The 18,224-nt window shown below is 46.6% G+C and overlaps 5 protein-coding genes across 5 annotated transcripts; 2 read left to right on the top strand and 3 right to left on the bottom strand.

Annotated features, from left to right (window-relative positions):
• The first annotated feature begins 73 nt into the window (after nucleotides 1-73).
• Nucleotides 74-3,557, top strand: LOC113205040 (protoheme IX farnesyltransferase, mitochondrial). Its single transcript, XM_026420481.2, has 8 exons — nucleotides 74-251; nucleotides 635-749; nucleotides 894-1,200; nucleotides 1,276-1,471; nucleotides 1,557-1,732; nucleotides 1,821-2,000; nucleotides 2,077-2,211; nucleotides 2,301-3,557. Exons 2-8 carry the CDS (start codon nucleotides 663-665, stop codon nucleotides 2,564-2,566), a joined length of 1,347 nt encoding a protein of 448 aa, XP_026276266.1. The 5' UTR covers nucleotides 74-251; nucleotides 635-662; the 3' UTR covers nucleotides 2,567-3,557.
• Nucleotides 3,552-6,565, bottom strand: LOC113205042 (uncharacterized). The gene is made up of 6 exons (XM_026420484.2): nucleotides 6,000-6,565; nucleotides 5,765-5,915; nucleotides 4,603-4,738; nucleotides 4,288-4,373; nucleotides 4,059-4,215; nucleotides 3,552-3,964 (listed from the first exon to the last, which is right to left on the bottom strand). Exons 2-6 carry the CDS (start codon nucleotides 5,837-5,839, stop codon nucleotides 3,735-3,737), a joined length of 684 nt encoding a protein of 227 aa, XP_026276269.1. The 5' UTR covers nucleotides 5,840-5,915; nucleotides 6,000-6,565; the 3' UTR covers nucleotides 3,552-3,734.
• Nucleotides 6,566-6,886: 321 nt separating this feature from the next.
• Nucleotides 6,887-8,821, bottom strand: LOC113205050 (programmed cell death protein 10). Its single transcript, XM_026420495.2, has 5 exons — nucleotides 8,546-8,821; nucleotides 8,101-8,278; nucleotides 7,881-8,013; nucleotides 7,629-7,793; nucleotides 6,887-7,552 (listed from the first exon to the last, which is right to left on the bottom strand). Exons 1-5 carry the CDS (start codon nucleotides 8,684-8,686, stop codon nucleotides 7,468-7,470), a joined length of 702 nt encoding a protein of 233 aa, XP_026276280.1. The 5' UTR covers nucleotides 8,687-8,821; the 3' UTR covers nucleotides 6,887-7,467.
• Nucleotides 8,822-9,108: 287 nt separating this feature from the next.
• LOC113205059 (kinesin-like protein Nod) lies at nucleotides 9,109-12,922 on the top strand. The gene is made up of 15 exons (XM_026420509.2): nucleotides 9,109-9,325; nucleotides 9,433-9,543; nucleotides 9,751-9,939; nucleotides 10,026-10,173; nucleotides 10,259-10,424; nucleotides 10,505-10,701; nucleotides 10,781-10,929; nucleotides 11,015-11,154; nucleotides 11,229-11,426; nucleotides 11,509-11,553; nucleotides 11,633-11,717; nucleotides 11,793-12,132; nucleotides 12,223-12,343; nucleotides 12,443-12,527; nucleotides 12,615-12,922. The coding sequence occupies exons 2-15, from the start codon at nucleotides 9,442-9,444 to the stop codon at nucleotides 12,663-12,665; spliced, it is 2,016 nt and encodes a 671-aa protein (XP_026276294.1). The 5' UTR covers nucleotides 9,109-9,325; nucleotides 9,433-9,441; the 3' UTR covers nucleotides 12,666-12,922.
• A 781-nt stretch (nucleotides 12,923-13,703) lies between these two features.
• LOC113205046 (4-aminobutyrate aminotransferase, mitochondrial) lies at nucleotides 13,704-18,186 on the bottom strand. Its single transcript, XM_026420489.2, has 8 exons — nucleotides 18,009-18,186; nucleotides 16,963-17,084; nucleotides 15,807-15,974; nucleotides 15,352-15,681; nucleotides 15,007-15,267; nucleotides 14,762-14,919; nucleotides 14,384-14,652; nucleotides 13,704-14,273 (listed from the first exon to the last, which is right to left on the bottom strand). Exons 1-8 carry the CDS (start codon nucleotides 18,067-18,069, stop codon nucleotides 14,152-14,154), a joined length of 1,491 nt encoding a protein of 496 aa, XP_026276274.1. The 5' UTR covers nucleotides 18,070-18,186; the 3' UTR covers nucleotides 13,704-14,151.
• Between the last annotated feature and the right edge of the window lie 38 nt (nucleotides 18,187-18,224).

The raw sequence follows: 18,224 nt of genomic DNA, 5'->3' as shown, positions 1-18,224 counted from the left end.
ATGGCAGCCCCCTCTTTGTAGGGAAAGGCACATGGCGAACGATTTGGGAATAAACGTTAGATAAAATAGATTATTGACCATGTAGAATATGCACAAGTGCAAGTAATTTTTAACGTAACAAAATGTGTTCATGAGTTCGCTAAGAATTTATGTACAACCGGAAGTTTCTTCACGTCTAAACAAGGCGGTGGAAAACAAACGACGCTCTTTTGCTTCTGCTGCTGCTTGCAGCGGCCGTGCCGTTCTCAAAGGTTAACGTCAAAAATATTTATTTTGTTTTTTTCCACATTTAGGAATGATAAACTGGAAATGTCTTGTGGTATTTAGATGTGTTTTGAGTGTAGAGAAATGTACTTTCTACTTGTTCAAGCTGCAGAGCTGTCATAGTCTCTATATACGATTGTGAATTTGTTTGCTTGCTACCCAAAAAACCATAACACGTTCAACCATTTTTTGGGGTTGACAGACTCTCAAGTGATGCAAGCCATTTATTAAAAAACAAATTATTTGCCATTATTATTTTATACTGTAGATAGTAATAAATTTTGGTCGTTGAAATGGGCTAATAACGTGATGTTGGTTGAACCTAACCTATATGGCTTTTAACCTTCACCTACGTTGTGTTGTTGTTCAGGACAAATTTAGCTGCCAATGAAGCCGTCATGATATACTTAATTGTGCAGCCGACGATATGGGGGCTGCCAAGAGCATCATGTCGTCTAGGAGGGACTGCTGTTCAACTCTTTCAGGTAAGTTGTCTTTGCCCTTCTCTCTTGGACCTATGCCAAACAATATCTATGTTAAATTATTTTGAATCTAAAAGTGTCAGTTCCCTCCATTATGGGTGTGCAAACATGTGTGTTTCATCATTAATCTATTCTCCTCTTCTACAGTATTCGAAAGCTGCTCCTGCTATATCTTCAAATCATATTTCTAAAACTAGTGTATCTTCAAGTAAGAAAAAACAATTCTCCCCATCAGCTTCAGTCAAACCTGCAACGGTACTTCCTGTAAACAGTGTACCCCTTACTCCTCCAATAGTTGAAATTACAGTACCTGTGATAGGTAAAGATAATGGAACTTCTTCTAAACCTAAAAAATCTACTGAAAGAGATCAAAATGCTTGGAGGGAGTATGCCCCTGCCAAGCAGAGTGACCTCACTGGATTATACCTCAAACTGTCCAAAATAAGGCTCACATGTAAGTGCAGATAATGTGTATGTGTACTGTAGAGTAAAGCAGTTCATTGTTTCTTATTCAAGTTTTGGTTTTCAGCACTCGTTGTTTTAACTACAATGGGTGGCTATGCTGTTGCTTCTGCACCATTTGATCCTGCTACATTTTTAATGGCATCTGTTGGAACTGGATTAACATCATGTGCTGCTAATGCCATTAACCAATATCTTGAGGTTCCTTTCGATTCACAAATGTCTAGAACCAGAAACAGGGTCCTAGTTCAAGGACAATTATCGTAAGAACGAATCACAAACTAAGTATGATTTACTCGATTTTACCATCCACCAATACAATCAAAACTAATTTGTTTCTCCCTACAGACCACTACATGCAGTGTCATTTGCTGCAGTATCTGCTACTCTTGGTGTGTCAGCACTTTACTTTGGCTGCAATCCTTTAACTGCTGCACTCGGTGCATCCAACTTAGTCCTTTACACCATGATTTATACACCAATGAAGAGAGTGAGCATACTAAACACCTGGGTTGGGTCTGTCGGTAAGTATTTATTTAGAAATGGGTATTAAGAATCCACACATGAAATCTATTGACACCTTTTCAATTTCATTTTCCCCCTTTCTTTTAGTTGGTGCCATGCCTCCACTCATGGGCTGGGCAGCTTGCACTGGCCACCTTGAACCTGCTGCCTGGATCATGGCTGGACTATTATATGCATGGCAGTTTCCTCATTTTAATGCACTGTCATGGAATCTACGACCCGACTATTCAAGAGCTGGATATCGTATGATGTCCGTGACCAACCCTGGTCAGTTGATTTTATTTTAGCTTTATGCTGAACCGCTGTATTAAGAGAGGTTTATTTAATTTACTTTATATTCTAGGATTATGTCGGAGGGTGGCTTTACGCTACACTGGAGCAATAATTGCCCTTTCATGTGCTGCACCTTGGTTAGACCTGACCAATGTGTGGTTTGCAATAGAGTCTGCACCTTTAAATGGATACTTTGCTTATCTTGGTGAGCCTAGAAAAATGATGTTAAGTCTGAGGTTATTTTTATCTAGGAGTTCATATTTCATCTTAAATTTTTGTCTTTCCTTCTTACAGCATACCAGTTTTACAAAAAATCTGATAGCAGTTCATCTCGCAAGTTATTTAGGTTTTCTTTGATTCATTTGCCTGCATTGATGTTATTGCTTTTAGTCAACAAGAAAAAATGGTTTTTGGGTAACAAAGAAGAATTAAAGGAAGTTAAAAAGCCTGGTCTGTTAGATGTAGAAATTTCAAATGTACCTAAACTCCTTGGTGCAGGAAACGTCCTAGCTGCTACTCCAAATGACCTGCCTCCCGGTGCCCAGGCTGTTGTCTCATGATGTCAGTTGACATAGCTGTTGCAATTGCTGTCCACAAGTAATATATAGCAAGTCTGTTTTATTATTAGAGCAATGTTATTTCTGGTTGTACAGTTTGGTGCTGGCACCAAAATCTGTCCTACCATTGTACAAAGCGTTCTGTAAAATTAAAGATAGAATGATGTTCCATAAATCTGTGTTTCCGAATGTCAAACTCTGTAAGGGGAAAATTGGGCTCTTCATGTTAAAATTTCTTGAATGTCATGCTGTGATTTTCAGTTTAAATCTCAAAATCCCTTGTTGGACCTCCCTACTTCTATTTTGTGTAAAGTGAAGTATTCTGTGCATCAGTAACATCAACCATGGAACATTTACAATATCAGATCTTCAGAAAAGGACAAATATTTTTTTGACAAGCATTTTCTTTTCTCACTGATTGTGACTACTGCCAGAGAACTCTAATTTAGTTGTTTTCATTTTAAAGATTGCACAGGTTCTAGGGTATGATCTCAGTGTCTACTTCATATGTGATGCCATGTCACAGACCCATTACACTGCAGCCGTCTTTAAATATGCAATGATGAAATTCTTTTATTTTTTGGCAGATGAAGTAACAAATATATGCTTGAACTATGTTGTCATCGGAAATATCACGCACTTCTGTAAAACAGGAATGTAGATCACAAGGCAATTTAAATTTCAACTCAACATTTCGGATCCATACATGGAGTCTTCATGTAGTTAATTTTCAAACATTGTGAAATGTTGGCTGTTGGCTGATGTTCACTTTAGTTAAGCTTCTGCAATATAATATCTGCAATCTATTTCCCTCACATAGATTTGTAGATAGATCCTAATAGCTGACCTGATTAATAACTGGTCCAGTATTTATTGCTGTGCAGTTTTCTTTTTGTTGCCTGAACTCACGACTGTAAATATTGTACAGATTGTAAAATAACATTATAGGAAAATGACTGTTGAATGTTGATTAAAATAAAATCTGCGATTGTTACTTTGTTGTTGATTTTTATTAGTACAGTTGTAGAGAAGAAAACCTATTAAGTTCCATCAAACAGTAGGTTTTTTTAAAATGTGTGTTTGTTTTTTAGAGATAAAAACATACTTTACAATGTAAAAGCGCCGCTGCTATTATTGCACACCCGTGCGTGAAGCTCACCGGCGGCGGCTGCTACTCGATGTAGATGGGGTACCCTCGGTACGACGGGTACTGGGACACGTAAGGGTACTGCGTCACGTGCGTGGTGTGGCGCCACAGCTTGGCCTCGAGGGCGGTCGCGTCCGTGAGGGCGGCGCCGTTGAGCACGCGGACGGGGCTCCCCTTGGGCCGGTCCTCGCGCCGGCGCCGCAGCAGCTCCTGCGCCAGGCTCAGCGGGCACGTCCACAGGTATATCATGAGCACTGCGAGCAGAAAAAACTGTCGTGACCAACAGGCAGAGGCACCCCCAGGAGGATGGGCAACGCCACGGGCACGGCGTGTCGTTGCATTACTCACGCATGAAGAAGCCACCACCACAACTGCCACCCATGAGGGGCCCCAGGTCCAGGCTGTTCTTCTTGAGGATGAGCATGCCCGCCACCAGGATGGCTAGGTTGGCGCACAAGCGAAGAAACTCGACAGCTACGAAGGGCACCACCAGCCACACGTTCAACTGTGGACGCAAGTTTGGAAACGTCACGAATTACTTTCTTATCTTTTCACGTATATGAAACACGCTACTTACCTTAAGTGCGCCGACAATCAATAGAATGCAGGAAAAGGAGTACACCAACAAAATTATAAGTGTTCCCACGAGAAATGGCTCTGGGTCTGGAAATAAAACGACCAAGATTACTAAAGCGGTTCAAATAAGCGTACCGGCCGTTTCAGAGCGGACACCGCAGTGTTGCGGGTTTGCCTACTCGCTTCGCCCCTACGGCGCCATAGCCCCTCCGGGGCTGCGAGTATGCAATCCCGCAACACTGTAGTGTCCGTACTGAAACCCGTTTGGTGCAAGGTGGCCGAACTCTACGTAGGTGTAGGCAGAAAATTAACTCACTCTTTTTTATACTGTTAAGAAAGCTAGAGGCGAACAAGAAGTCTCTCTCGAACATGAACTCATTCAAGTTTTGAGAGACCATGTGTACGTCTTGCAGCCCTACAAGGCAAGCCACCTCCATCGCCACCGCCTGCATCTGGGACATAAAAAGTAGGAGAGTAAATCACTGCAAATGACGGGGGGGAAGGACAGTTCACACAGCCGCCAGCCGCCAGAAATGATAGCCCGGTTTCCGTGACTGGAGTCTTTTAGATGTTATCTAATGTGCCCAGTAAATATTTTAGTGGGAGAACTGCAATAAAGTCATGAATGTTTATTATCAGTTTTGTACGCCGAACGCAGTGTTAGAACTTAACTTAACCCTTCTGGGGGTGGGTTGGCTGCCTATCTCTCCAGGGTATGGAAACCCCACGGCGGAAAACCCGATGAGCCCTGGAGCGGCGAATCGAAACCTATGGTGCGGGGTTCGATAGCTTCGGCAACGCGGCAGTCGCGGCAGAGCAACGCGCATCGGGGAAAAATGAAAAAAAAGGAAAGAAAAAAACTACTGTCAAGCTATGCCACGCCATGCCTCAACAGGACACGCCATATACGCTGTTGAATCGCGTGCGCTGGCGATCCATGGCCATTGGACACCCTACCCCTCCTCCTACCCTCCGGCTATCAAGATGGCTGTGCAGTGTCCAGCCGCCCCCCACCTCCCAGAAAAAAGGGGGGAAATAAAAAGAAGATGGGCCTTCCAACATGCATTTTGGAAAGCCCACATATTTTACATTCGGGAATTTCCCATAAACATTTGCTCCAGAGAAATCTACTCCAACTGTATTGTGGCTGTGCCTATCTAGCTCAGGTACCCCTGAAGCGCCTCAGTGCAGAATGCACTTCAATGAGCGTAGAAATGCACATAAAAGGTGACACATTGGAGACGCCTTCAAAGAGCATCAAAGCATTGAATGCGCATCACTCGCAATGTGTCACCTTTTGCGCGCATTGCCGCAGCTCATGCGCATTTAAGTGCTTTGGTGCTACTGGGGTCATAAAGCACGTAGCACGTAATAACACAAATCTGTACTGCTGTCGAATGCTCCGTACGCAGATTAACCTCGCATTCTTGGCGCGGCGCAAGCTGTCATCGCGAGAAACACTCTTGTGGCGAGCTCACCAGGCACACGGCTCCGACGATGATGGAGCCCAGGCGAATGGAGAAGGCGGAGCAGAAGGAGCGTATGACGGCCATGGCGCGGGGCGCGGGGAGCGGGGACCCTACAGGGGGCCCTTAGACGCCACATCCGTCCTGCAGCCTGGAGCCACACCTGCGCACACACCAGCCTCAGCCTCACGGCCGCCGGACCGCCAGGGCCCTTGCGGGCACTTTGAGCAGCCACCCTTACACTTACCGTCCGCCCGGGTCGAGCCGAGCCCACACAGTGCCCCGTCCCGGCCTCGGGGATGGCGTCACCGCCGTGTCAGCCGTGTCCAGGAGCCCGCGAGCCCGTCAGGCCTGCCTGCCAATCAAGCCGTATAACACTGACCGTTTACGGCGAGCTATCTCACGCTAATGACGAGCGCCGTGCCCTTGTCAAGGCGGCCGAAGGGTAAGGTCAGCAGCGCTGTCAGCAGAGCAGCGGTAGCGGCGGCGCAGCTCAGCGGCGGGGAGCGCCCGTCAGCCTCTGGGTAGGCAGCTCGCACGCGCCGGCCCGGAGCGGGTGGCCTATCGTGCGGTGCGCGGGCGCTCGGCTCGGGCAGCGGCAGCAACAGCAGCACCACGCGCTCCAGGTACGCAGCAGGGGGTACTGCCGTCGCGCAGGGCTCTCGACAACACGGTGCGGCCGGGCTACGCACTGTGGCCACGGCTGCCTCGGGCGGGTAGAGGGACGTGCCGCACACACCACAGTGCGAGCGAGCGGAGCGGACGTTCACCGAATCACAATGGGGATGAAGTCACCTTGTGGCCCGCCGCGCTTTGCGAGCATGCGCGCGGGGCGCCGCGTCGGGGGGTAAAGGGGGGGGGGGCATTACTGTCCGCACAGATACCATCGCTTCTCCAAAGAGATAACATCGGCATTCCCCTTCGCTGTTCAGTGGCGAGCGAAAGGGTTTAGGCGCCGTCACGCTGCCGCCGCGGATCGACGGACAAGAAAAGTCAATTGTCAATACAAAAAATAAAACATAGAAGCATAAGTAGGAACTGAATTTCATTTCAGGTTCCACACGAACCCCTTTCTTCCATGGTCACGTCGTTGCACTGGCAAAAGATGTTTTAAAATAAAACTGTACAGGAGAATACCGTTAATAAGAGATATTTATTTTCAAGAGTCAACACAAGTAAATATAAAGATACTATTACACCAAAATACAAGTGTACATGTCACTGATAAGACATTATTACCCTGTGAGTATGTAGAAAATCAACATGTGAAACATAGGGTTGATTATTTTAGTGAAATTTCTAATTTAGAGACTAATGACCACTAATTCAAAAACTCTATAACTGGGTGGTGACTGTCACTTCTGATCCTCCCTATAATATGAATCAAAAGCTAAAAGCTCTTTCTTGAGTTTAGTGCCTTAAAGAATGAGGAAAGACAATGAATAGAGTATTTTTCCTCTAACAGTGAATGATTAATAAAGTTAAACATCTGAAACAAGCAGTAAATATATCATATTTCGTACACGAAAATACATAAATTGTACTGATTTTAACAACTCTAACAGAATAAAACAACCATCCTTCCACCAAGTCTTTATAAGTAGTGACCTGCCATTTGATTACAATCATGCTGCAGGAAAAGTTTTGGTCTATCAGGCGATTGTACCAAAGTAGCATGACTATAAAAAAATGTATGGATGAAATGAGTATCGAAATTATTCACACTTGTTTTTCACACAAACCACAATCTTGTTAGTCTGATGGATTAGATACAAGGAGCTCACAAATACTGCATTTGGCCTGTAACAAAAAGTCAATGTGGTATAGAGAAAAGTGACATCAATAAGACACATAAGGAGACAATTTTGGTACTTACTCTCCTTCCCTGAAAAATTCTTTCAGAGTGTTGGAAAACCTTTTGGAATACCTAACAAAATCACGCTTACGCTGTTCCAGCTGTTGTTTGCCTTCTGATCCAGGAATGAAGCCTGTTACTTCATTGACAGCATCTAATAGTTTTTTGATTGCACTCGCTATTTCTCTGAAAGTATGCAAGTCGAGATAAGAATAAATCAAATTTTAAAAAATCTGAAATCTGCCACTAGTGAGAAACTATGCTTGAACCTACTTAATAGTTTCAAGGAATGTTTGACGATCTGTAATTTCATCAGGGATTCGGCACAGGATCTTCTTAAGTGCAGCTGACTTCTTGTTTAACTCTTGGAATGCATCCTCGGATCTATTCAATCGATATTCCACCACTGAAAATTTCATCATAAAATAACACATGAATTTTGTCGTACAGATAAAAGAACAAATAATAAGGCTCTACACAAAGAAATACATACTGTCAGCTTCAGTTGCAGCACCTTGAAGGCGGAGTACTGTTTCATTCAAATTAACACTAAACTCTCCACGCTGCATTATTCCGACAACCAGATCATATGTAAATCCAGGATGTGCCATTTCTGCCTTGGAGAGTGCCGCTCTCAGTGTCTGTGAAGCCGCAACATCACGACGCTCCAACTACAAATGAAATAGGAGAAGAGGGTGGTGGTAAAGGCATCGTACCGAAATTCACTACAACTACTGTTAGTACTATACTAACAACAGTCAATCATGGGGTCATGGCAATTGTTGTGATGTAAAGTCTTCTGACAAGAGTTAAGTCCTAGAAATGGGGTTAGAGGCTAGGGCTCTAAAGACCATTAATTGGTGGGTACCATCGAAGACATTACCCGAAGTAGGTTGATAAAACTGGAAAAGTGAAAGACAGAAACCGAGTTTACAAACCTTCGATAAAATGGGACGTATTAAAACGGGAAGAACGAGGGACGTCACAGGTGACTCCTCCCCCATTGTCATATTCGTGTTTTTCCTGTTATTTTCTCCACGCTGTCCAAGCGCAGCGCCGACCTTAAGCTCGTGAACCATCAAAAATTCTCAAATAGAATACTGAAGCATCAGGCTCGAATTTCACACTAGAACAGATAATTTTTGTTGACTATCAGTTCACACAGTTATCTGCAATGAAGTACACACACAAACAGCGAGGGGAAGGGAGGGAGAAGGGGCGTGGTGGAGGTGGAGGGTGGGGGAAGGGCAGTTGTGACCCACATGTCTACCAACAGTGAATATCTATCTTCAGAGTGCCTTCTCGCGAGGGTTAGGGGATTTAATTTGAAAAAGGTGATAATATTTAAAAATTCTAGTTTTTAAGAGACTTTTGGTGGAAACTGCCCTAAATTTGGTGCATAAGCTGTTGTTTGAAATTACCTTTTTTACGCTGTAGGTTGGTAACATATTTAAAAAATAAGATCAGCTGCAAAACAAATGAACGTTGTGTATTTGAAAATTGTTTACTGGTTACATTATTTACCCTTTTCGTCAGGTTTCATGTTTTAACTTGCATGTCAGTATGTAGCATTTACATACTGCTGTTTTTTTATAGAACTAACTAATTTCGCTAAACGAAACGTATGTCGCTTACTGTTAAAGTAAGCTAAAGTGCTGGTTGGCTGATTTGAGAAGACTGTGTTTCCTGTGTTTTCTCGTTACAGCTGTACCCTTAGTGTATGTAGTCTTCGAAGCTATGTCCTGCTCTTCCATGAGAACAACAATGTCTATTTTTATCGTAATTGTTGAAGGATATCAAGTTTAGTTATGTTTTCTTCTTTTAGACAAGCATAATGGATGCTGTAGTTGCAGCAGTTCGATGTCGCCCCCTGACAACACTCGAAAGGGACTCTGGTTGTAGAAATGCAATTGAATTTCTACCTCAAACCAATCAGGTAATAATAAAAAGAGAAATATTGATTTTTATTCTGGTCATCGTTTTAACACCTGGGCAAAGTGGCATTGAAGTGGATTCAGTCTTTTTAAATGGAAAATGCTGCTTTGCCACTTAAATTTTTTCCAAGGGGAGTGGATGCGTTATGCGTTGTGACAGTATTTCTTTTTTAGTGTCACTAATTGTCAATTTTGTTTAAAAATTTCAGGTACTTGTTGCTCGTGAAAGAGCATTCAGCTTAAATCATGTGTACTCAGAGGATGCGACACAGAAAGAAATCTATGACACTCTTGTTGATCCTGTCGTTGAAAAAGTCATGAAAGGCTTTACAGCCTGCGTAATGGCTTATGGTCAAACAGGTAGTGGTAAAACATACACTATGGGGACAAAAGTTAAGGTAACACCCTCTTTCAAAAATGATTTAATTTTGAAAATGTTATTGTGATTCTAAACATATTCTAAGTTAGTTTTTATATTTGTTAGGCACCAACACCAGGTATTGTTCAGAAAGCTCTTGAAAGAATATTTTCTAGCTCAGGCAATTTTGAAGTTCACGTCAGTTTCTTGGAGGTATACAAAGAAGAGGTTTTAGATCTCTTATCTCCTGAAAAAAAGAAAATGCATCTTGTGGGTATGTAATTAGTATTAACTAGCATTTAATTCATTGATCTTTCCATAAACTGAAAAATTATGTCAAGAATTTTTGTGACCTTCAGAGTTTAAACCTGTGGGGCTGACTCTTAAAAAGACTGGGACAATGGAAGTAGCTCTTTCTGAAATGGAAAAGGGGTTGAAGAACAGGCATGTTGGTGCAACAAATGCCAACTTGCACAGTTCTCGTTCGCATGCAGTTTTCACTATTCATTTCTCGAATTTGACTGAGTAAGTCCTCAAGATTGCAATGCACCTTTTGGTTTGAGAAGGAGTGGTATGATTTGTACTAATCTAATCTAATCCACCAGAGATGGACGATGCAGTTCAAAGCTATATCTAGTTGACTTAGCAGGAAGTGAAAGTGTCTCAGAAATGTCTGGAGATACCAGAAAAGAAGGTGTTATGATCAACAAAGGGTTGCTCCAACTTGGCAATGTAATGTCAGCATTGTCTTCTTCTGATCATGTCCCATATAGGAATTCTGCTTTAACAACAGTTCTCAAAGGTTTGCTTTAATTTTAGCATGTGTAAAAACTCCTAAAACGAATCAAATTTAACTTTCTCTCATTCTTCTGTTTGAACAGATACACTTAGTCCTCAAAACTATGTGGTATTAATTGCATGCATCAGTCCACTAGAAACTGATGCTTCCATGACTGTCAACTCCCTCCAATTTGCCAGTAGGGTCCGAAGCATTAAAGGTAATCCAGAGGCTGGTCTGCTCATCAAACAGGTGTGTAACATATCTAATCTAATTGTTTACCTTTGTCATGTACAAGCTAAAACCAACTTAATTTTTCTTTCTCAAACAATTGAAGCGGAATCCTATCATGACCCCATTTAAAGTGCCATCTAATTTTAAGAGAGCAGTCAATTCAACCATTGCCACACCAGGAAGCCATGGAAAAGTTACAAGACCTGTACTTCGTCCATTTAACAACACCTTCAGTTCACCAGGGTAGGAGCAATTGTTTTAAGTACACACTTTCTTCAAGTAAAATTGATCTTGATTTTTCTTTGTTGGCAATGCAGAACTCCTCGTGTGAATCAAAAGAAACAAGAAAATCTATGGCCAACATCTACTCCATTTCTTACTGCAAAACCTCTGTGTGCTGATCCCACACCAATTCTAAAAGTGAATGCTGGGCGTTCTGTCAAACGTCGCAGCTCTTCAGAATGGGACAGTTTAAATATATCATCCTCTACTATTATTGATGCCACTGCAACTCAGTAAGCTGGATTATTTTGTGTTTTTGTTTTACAAGATTTTGTATGTGACTTGTAACTGATCTAATATTTTAAATGGTATTAGGGTGAAAGCTCAAGCAGAAGTAAACCAAACAAGCCTTGTTCAAAAGTAAGTACAGTATAATGTTACATTTTTTATATCCAGGAAAACAGATTATTTTCACTCACTTAATGATTTGAAATTTCAGTGCTGAAAATGAAACCTGGCTTCGCTCTGTGATAGCAGACGTGATAAGAGAGGAGTTGAGAAATACATTTTTGAGTCAAACACGAGTAAGACTTCTTTTTTTTTTTGCCTATTTTTTTGTTTACTTTGAACTTTACTCAGCTAACTACCATATTTTACAGGTACAAGACGGACTCTCCCCACCAAAGCAACCTAGAAGGTCAGCTCGTTTGTCAATGGCAAGACAAGAGGGCCCATCCTTCTTTGAACATGATGGAAATACTACAATTATGTCATCCTCTCCCAAAGAGAAAAAAATAGTGACTAATTCGGAAGTTAGCCAATCAAACCCTGTTCGTAAAAGTATTGGACCTGTACGCCGCAGCACAAGATTGTCAGTTGCCCCCAAACCACTGTATTTTGCAGACAGCCCTGTTAAACAAAATTTGAAGGTGACAAAACAAACAAAGAAAGCAGCACGTCTCAGCACACGGTTGTCTATGTTACCTAAAGCTACTTCAGGTGAATAAAACTGTATTTTGCTTTCACTTTGTTGTTGTGGTGTTGTAGTCTAGACCATTTCTCATATTAAACTGTATCAAATCAATCTAGGAAATGCCCAGAGTCATATGAATAATTATGTATTGGAAATCCTACAATCGGGTAACATTAAGAAGTTGCAATCCTTACCTACTATTGGACCAAAAACAGCTGTCATCATTAGTAACCACAGGTTTGCCTTTCTATTTTCCTTTGCATGTACTTCTAATTTGAGCAAGAATACATTTTAATTTATCTTTTTGTTAATTCCTACTCCTTGTATTCTTTTTAGTCTGTTGCATGGACCTATCAAAAGTTTTAAAGACTTGGTCAATGTGAGAGGTCTCTCTGTAAACTTCAGAAAACGGTTTCTCTGGGTGAGTACTAAATGTAATTTCATATGAAGAAATAGTATGTGATTTTTCACATGTAAGCGATTTTCAATCTGTATGTTGTTTTTGCAGGCTAACAACATTATCCTTGAAGACGACCTTGATGAAACAGCTTCAAGTTAGTGCAATTTTAGTGTTGGGATTCTTGTGTTAACTTATACATTACTTAACTTGGCTTTCAACCCAAGCTTATTTTGAAAATTATGTAGAAATGCTCAAAGGATTGTTATCTTGTACTGGTACAAATAGTTTTTAATTATGTATTGTTTTATATTTAAATTTTAAAAGAATTTAAAATTTTTCAAGATTCATTAGTTTGCTCTTGGTATTGACTTAAAAATATTTTTTTAATGATAAAAACGTGTTCTATAATTATTGTTTTTGAGACTATGATTTTATAGTTTTACGTTCTCCTGCCGGTCACACGCGTTGTAACTCAAGTTGATGCGAGCTGCGATCAGATAATCCAAAACCACCCCACAAAAGTATATTTTTTCTCTCGAGGTAACATGGAGATGGTGATGCGGAAAGTGACGCGCGGCGGGAGCGTAGCTTCCACCAATTGCCTAATGCTCTCTTACAACGGTCTGATCAATTTGGCACCAAGGACGTGGCTCACGTGGGAGGAAAGAAGAGGGGGGGGGGGTGATACAGTACAAGACGTCCAGATGCGTCGTCACCATGAACTTGAACCCACTTGTCTCGATGCGGGCGTGGTGGATTGGAGCAACAAGGAGCCCAGTGGTGGAGCCGTCACAGGAGGAGATCCGAGCGGGAGGGTGTGGCTGGCCGCATCGTCAGTGTTGCCCGGAGCCCGTACACACATGCACATCCCTCTGCGCTGCCTCCTTAAAGACGGGCAATCGCATATAGTCCTGATCCGAGATGAGTCGAGCGCCTGGCGGTCGTGAGGTAGGCAGACCCGCTCATCAGGCGAGTGCAGCGGGACCGCCTCCGCAGTGGGGGCCCAGGAGGGCGATCAGAGAACTCACCGGAAGCGCCATCTAAATCAGCGAAAACGGAGGGAGGGGGGGGGGGAGAACGTTTTCCAGGAGCCCTCCGATCGCCCCCACTTGTGGTGTGAGAGAGCGTTTAACTCAAGAGGGCGTAAGTCAACGACTTCGTTTTCTTATTTTAAAACGACACATATTTTCAACTGAATTGATATTGTGATATTAGTTTATTGGAAGACATTATTTACATTGTATTCGTGTTATCTAGAATTGGAAGACATTCATATCACACAGTTTCACCCATCGATCTTGTTTTTTCGGTTGACTCTCTTATCTTCTTTGAGGTACTTAAGATCAAGGGCGTACGTACATGCCCGTAGGAATGAAACTTACTCATTCCTTTTAGCACATACAACAGGAGTTCCCTCTGATGTACTGATACTCCTTACTTTAAAACGTGTCCATAACGTTATTTTCATTAAAAGTTAAAACGCGTCGTTGTTTACAAGAATAAACCTGGAAGCTAGATTTCTGGAACTGCGGTATCGCCCCATGGCGCGCGTCACTCTAAACGGTGTTCTATCGGACTAGGAACGCGACAATAATGAGAAATGGAAACAACGTGAAGCCGGTGGCGCGCGGTGCGACGCGGCCTCTCACTTGGTCTCCTTGAGGACCTGGCGGAAGATGTCGAGGAACAGGTGGGCGTGCCGCTCCTGGAAGATGAGCGCGGGCCGCAGTCGGATGCTGAGGTCACCGCAGCCACCCGACTGGACTCCTGTGGACACACACGAGTCGCCATGAGAGTTTCTCACGTGGCATCTCTGAAACGAGGGTGGGTGGGGCGAATGCTTAGACGGGTGCAGGGAAAGCCCCGCCTCTGCTTACCCTTTGCCCTGAGTCTGGCCACCAGGTCGTCGCGGACCTTGCCGCTGGGGGCGTTGACGGCGAGGAAGGTGCCGCGGCCGCGCGTGGCCGACAGCAGGTGGGGGAACTCCGTCTCGAGGGCGCGGAGGCCCTTGTACAGCACGTCCCCGGCGGCGCGCACCACGCTCAGCAGCTCGTCTCTGCGGATGACCTTGATCACCTCCTGGAGCAGCAACACCTTGCCCGGGTCTCCCATCCACGTGTTGAACACGCGGTACGGCAGATTCGGCCTACGATCGCAAAACAAAAACAAAAGGAGATTTATTAAATGAGGTGCCTCTTGCTGAGGAGTGGACCCCCCTGCCTGCCTGCTGCTAGGCTAGACGCGTTTTTGCTCACGTGAGGTCCGGCTTGTGGAAGTAGCCGCCCATCAGCATCTTCTTGGAGAAGGTGACCACGTCTGGCGGCTCGGGCAGGTCGAAGTGCTCGTGGCACCAGAACTTGCCGGTGGGGCCGCCGCCCGTCTGCACCTCGTCGATGAGCAGCGCCGCGCCGTGCTGTACAGAGGAACAGCGCCGGTGAGCAACACGGGTCTGCGGCAGCGGCACGACAACTCCGCTGCGCCTATGTTCCCATCCCCTCACCTTGTGCGCGATCTTCTGCAGGCCCTGGAAGAAGGCGGGCGAGCCCGGGTTGTCGCCGCCCTCGGCCTGGATGGGCTCCACGGTGATGCCCGCGATGTCGCAGCCCTTCTTCTTCCACTGCACGAACAGGTCGTCCACCTGCGCCAGGCAGCGGCGGTCCTCCTCGGCGTTCTCGCGCTCGTTATCCTCCAGCGGGTACTTGTACACCGGGAAGCGGGCGATGGGCCAGTCGAAGGCAGGCACGTCCAGTTTGTGGATGGCCTGCGGCATGGGGAGTAGAGTGGGGGTAAGCGAGAGGTTGGGTGGAGGGGGGGGGGGCAGCGGGGGTCGCCTGCGCACACATACCTTGGAGTGCGTGGTGGACAGTACGCCCATGGTCCGGCCGTGGAATGCGCCCTGGAAGGACAGGATGGACAGATCCGGGGAGCCGGGCTTCTTGTTGACCATGCACGTCTCGAGCTCCTCGGGCGTGAAGTCGACCTTCTCGCCGCGCTGCTGCGTCCGGTAGCGGATGAACATGTTCTTGTAGGCGTTCTCGTTGGAGCAGGAGCCGCACATCATGGTGGTGAGCTGCGTGAGCCCCTTGGGTGCCACCTGGCTGAGGATGTTGTTGAGCCGCTTGGGAAAGTCTTGGCCCGGGAACACGCCCAGCGCCGGCCGGTTCACCAGCGTTTTCTACAAACAGGCCACGCCCCGTGCACGTTTTAATCAGGTCTCTTGCGCCCGAGCCAGACTCGGCGGCTATGGACCGCGCGGACGCGGGCGCCCCGCCTTTAGGCTCATCCGCCGTGCTCGCTCACCACATTGTGGGGGTTGTCCAGCACCCGCAGCAGGTCTGGGTGGTTGTAGCCAAGGGGCATGGACGAGATCTGCGTGTAGATGTCCAGCAACGCGTTGCCGTCAGCGTCAACCAGGTAGTTGCCAAGGGATCGCTCGTAGTCCGCGAAGAGCTGCACCGAGCCCGCTTGCTGCAACACAGACACCAAATTGAGTTCCACCCGTTCATGCAAGTTTATTTCGATGGAGTTATTTTGATCTATTTCGTTGCTGTTGGGGGGTAGGGTGGGCACCCGCAGGCAGGCGTGCGAGCGGATTTTTGCTTATCGTTAACCACGGTGCCCAACGGCACCGACCGGATAGGCAATCCGTTCACACGCCTGCCAGCTGTACAGTACACCCGTACACCTACACACGTGCGCGGGGTTAATCAACCACCTGGTACATTAAACAAAGAGCTCTCTTGTTTTCCCTCTTTTCCACCGCATGACAACAAGTGTTTGTTATATCATCGCAAAGCTGCTACACTAGAACTCAAGGCTACGTAAAGGAAGAGTAAAAATAAAAAAAGTATCCTCAAGAGGTGGTTGTGTGTACTGTACACAGTGCTTGGAGCTAGATTAGGCTCCTTCTTATCATCGAGTAGGGGCAGCAACTAGGTGGCAGGCAGGAGGTAGAGTGCGAGTCCTTTCGAGTGGGGCCGACGTCCAGGTCTCACCTCCGACTCTTAATTGCAAGAAGTACCGCTCACTACCCGGCGCCTGGCCCCGCCTACTTTCGTAGTAGACTGCGTGCCGTACGCAGTACGCAGTGGGTGGGTGATCAGGTTTGCGCATCGGACCGTGGCACTTGCAAGATGCCCCCAACATGCAGGGGTCACATGAGGGATGCTACCTCGCCCGAGCCCCTGCTGGACTCAAGACAGGCCGCCAGTTTCACACAGCTGCTTAGCGGGTTGGCCTACCCAGAGTGTCGCAGGCGCTAAGTCACAGACGTAGTCTCCTGACCTGTGCGTTTCTTTGCACGCACCGGCGCGAGCGGGGTTGCCTGACCACGGAAAGTGGTGGGGCGGTGGGAGACTCTGCCACCTGCTGTGGGCTTTCGGTGTGTCCTGTCAGAATTGTTACAACGCCAGGTCGTTTGCCCCCGGCCCACCGTGGATGCGCGCACCGCACTCACCTGGATGGCGGACAGCTCGGTCAGCAGCTCCCTGGACCGCGGCCCGGGTATCTCCGTCTTCACAACGGGCGTCTGAGGCTCCCCGGCGAGCATGTGCAGGGGGCGGCACGCTGACCAGCATCCTGAAAGGAAACCATCGGTTGAATCAACTCCAGAGCAACGAAACGACGGTCTTGTTGTGAGAAAAGCGCGCGCGCGCGTTTGGGGAGGTGGGGGGGGGGCAGAAGACAGGTTCTTGAGCCGGTAAACAACGTAGGCGCTGTCAGGCAGAAGCAAAGAGCCATGCAGCGAGCATCGGATGCCCAAATGCATCCGAAAACAACTAGTGGCAGGGAGAGATGTGGTCTCCGTCTCCGACCGTCTCACTCCGGCTGGTCGTTTTCGGACGCATTCGGGCATCGAATGCCGGCCCCCTACAGGGCTGGTTTGCCCCCCCCCCCCTAGAGTCCTTATGGGCTAAAGGCCCACGGGGATGGCCTGGCCATTAGCCCGGCCGCGGTGGCATCTCCTGCACCCGACTGTCCTTGTAACCATGTGTATCCTGCTGGAGAGACGGGGGAAAGGGTCATGCTCGGTCCGCCTAACAAGCCCTTTTATATGACCGTGACCCCTATCGCGGCGCAACGGGTCAGTCTACTGTATATACGAACTACTAGCTAACTACGCGGAACAGACTTATGCAACGCGGAAAAGAGGATTCTGCCCTCCCCCTTGTAACATACGAAGCGACTTGTCCTTCACATCATCGGCCAACGCTATTCGATACATTCGCAACCCGGCGCGCAAGGTGCCGTTCATTGCCTGAAGGCCGTGGGGCAACCGGTAAACGACCATCATAGCCGCTTGACTGTTTCCGAGCATTGAATAAGCTGTTGCCGGATAACGATAGCGGGGTGGCCTCCCCTACGCAGCTTCCTGCAGGAGGGTGTAGAGAGGGGGGGTACACAATCGGACCCCGCGGGTGGGGGAGGGCAACTCGTCAAATTGGCGTGGAGAGGTGAGTCGCTTTACGGCCTTCAAAACTCGTGATTCCTGGGCCCCCTTACCTGCACGAAGAGGACTCTGCAGCCTAAAGAGCTGGGCCAGTGATGCTGCTGGCACTGCCATGTTGTCCGATCAATACGCGGTGGGTGGGTGGCGCGCGGGACGGCGGCGCTGCGCTCGGTGCTGCCTCTTCAACTCGTAGCGGTGGGCGCAGCACTGGCTGCCTGGCAAGTGGGCTGGGCCGGGCCCGGGACGATCTCCTCGCCTAGCCCCCCCCC

The sequence above is a fragment of the Frankliniella occidentalis genome, unplaced genomic scaffold (assembly GCF_000697945.3).
Source record: "Frankliniella occidentalis isolate FOCC.00 unplaced genomic scaffold, Focc_3.1 Scaffold23, whole genome shotgun sequence".
NCBI classification, from domain to species: domain Eukaryota; kingdom Metazoa; phylum Arthropoda; class Insecta; order Thysanoptera; family Thripidae; genus Frankliniella; species Frankliniella occidentalis.
Note: the sequence above shows the minus strand (reverse complement) of the source record. Positions and strands in the feature narration are given on the sequence as shown.

Excerpts from the sequence above, each read along its gene's own strand:
- LOC113205040 (XM_026420481.2), top strand. The coding sequence starts at position 663 with ATGATATACTTAATTGTGCAGCCGACGATATGGGGGCTGCCAAGAGCA. Across the intron at positions 1,472-1,556 it reads CTAGTTCAAGGACAATTATC|ACCACTACATGCAGTGTCAT; the intron begins GTAAGAACGAAT and ends TTCTCCCTACAG. Across the intron at positions 2,001-2,076 it reads GATGTCCGTGACCAACCCTG|GATTATGTCGGAGGGTGGCT; the intron begins GTCAGTTGATTT and ends TTTATATTCTAG.
- LOC113205042 (XM_026420484.2), bottom strand. The coding sequence starts at position 5,839 with ATGGCCGTCATACGCTCCTTCTGCTCCGCCTTCTCCATTCGCCTGGGC. Across the intron at positions 4,216-4,287 it reads TGATTGTCGGCGCACTTAAG|TTGAACGTGTGGCTGGTGGT; the intron begins GTAAGTAGCGTG and ends TTGCGTCCACAG. Across the intron at positions 3,965-4,058 it reads TGGTGGTGGCTTCTTCATGC|TGCTCATGATATACCTGTGG; the intron begins GTGAGTAATGCA and ends TTCTGCTCGCAG.
- LOC113205050 (XM_026420495.2), bottom strand. The coding sequence starts at position 8,686 with ATGGTTCACGAGCTTAAGGTCGGCGCTGCGCTTGGACAGCGTGGAGAA. Across the intron at positions 8,279-8,545 it reads TACGTCCCATTTTATCGAAG|TTGGAGCGTCGTGATGTTGC; the intron begins GTTTGTAAACTC and ends TTTCATTTGTAG. Across the intron at positions 8,014-8,100 it reads TGCTGCAACTGAAGCTGACA|TGGTGGAATATCGATTGAAT; the intron begins GTATGTATTTCT and ends TGAAATTTTCAG.
- LOC113205059 (XM_026420509.2), top strand. The coding sequence starts at position 9,442 with ATGGATGCTGTAGTTGCAGCAGTTCGATGTCGCCCCCTGACAACACTC. Across the intron at positions 9,544-9,750 it reads TTCTACCTCAAACCAATCAG|GTACTTGTTGCTCGTGAAAG; the intron begins GTAATAATAAAA and ends TAAAAATTTCAG. Across the intron at positions 10,702-10,780 it reads TTTAACAACAGTTCTCAAAG|ATACACTTAGTCCTCAAAAC; the intron begins GTTTGCTTTAAT and ends CTGTTTGAACAG.
- LOC113205046 (XM_026420489.2), bottom strand. The coding sequence starts at position 18,069 with ATGGCAGTGCCAGCAGCATCACTGGCCCAGCTCTTTAGGCTGCAGAGT. Across the intron at positions 15,975-16,962 it reads CCGAGCTGTCCGCCATCCAG|CAAGCGGGCTCGGTGCAGCT; the intron begins GTGAGTGCGGTG and ends TCTGTGTTGCAG. Across the intron at positions 14,920-15,006 it reads TGCAGAAGATCGCGCACAAG|CACGGCGCGGCGCTGCTCAT; the intron begins GTGAGGGGATGG and ends TCCTCTGTACAG.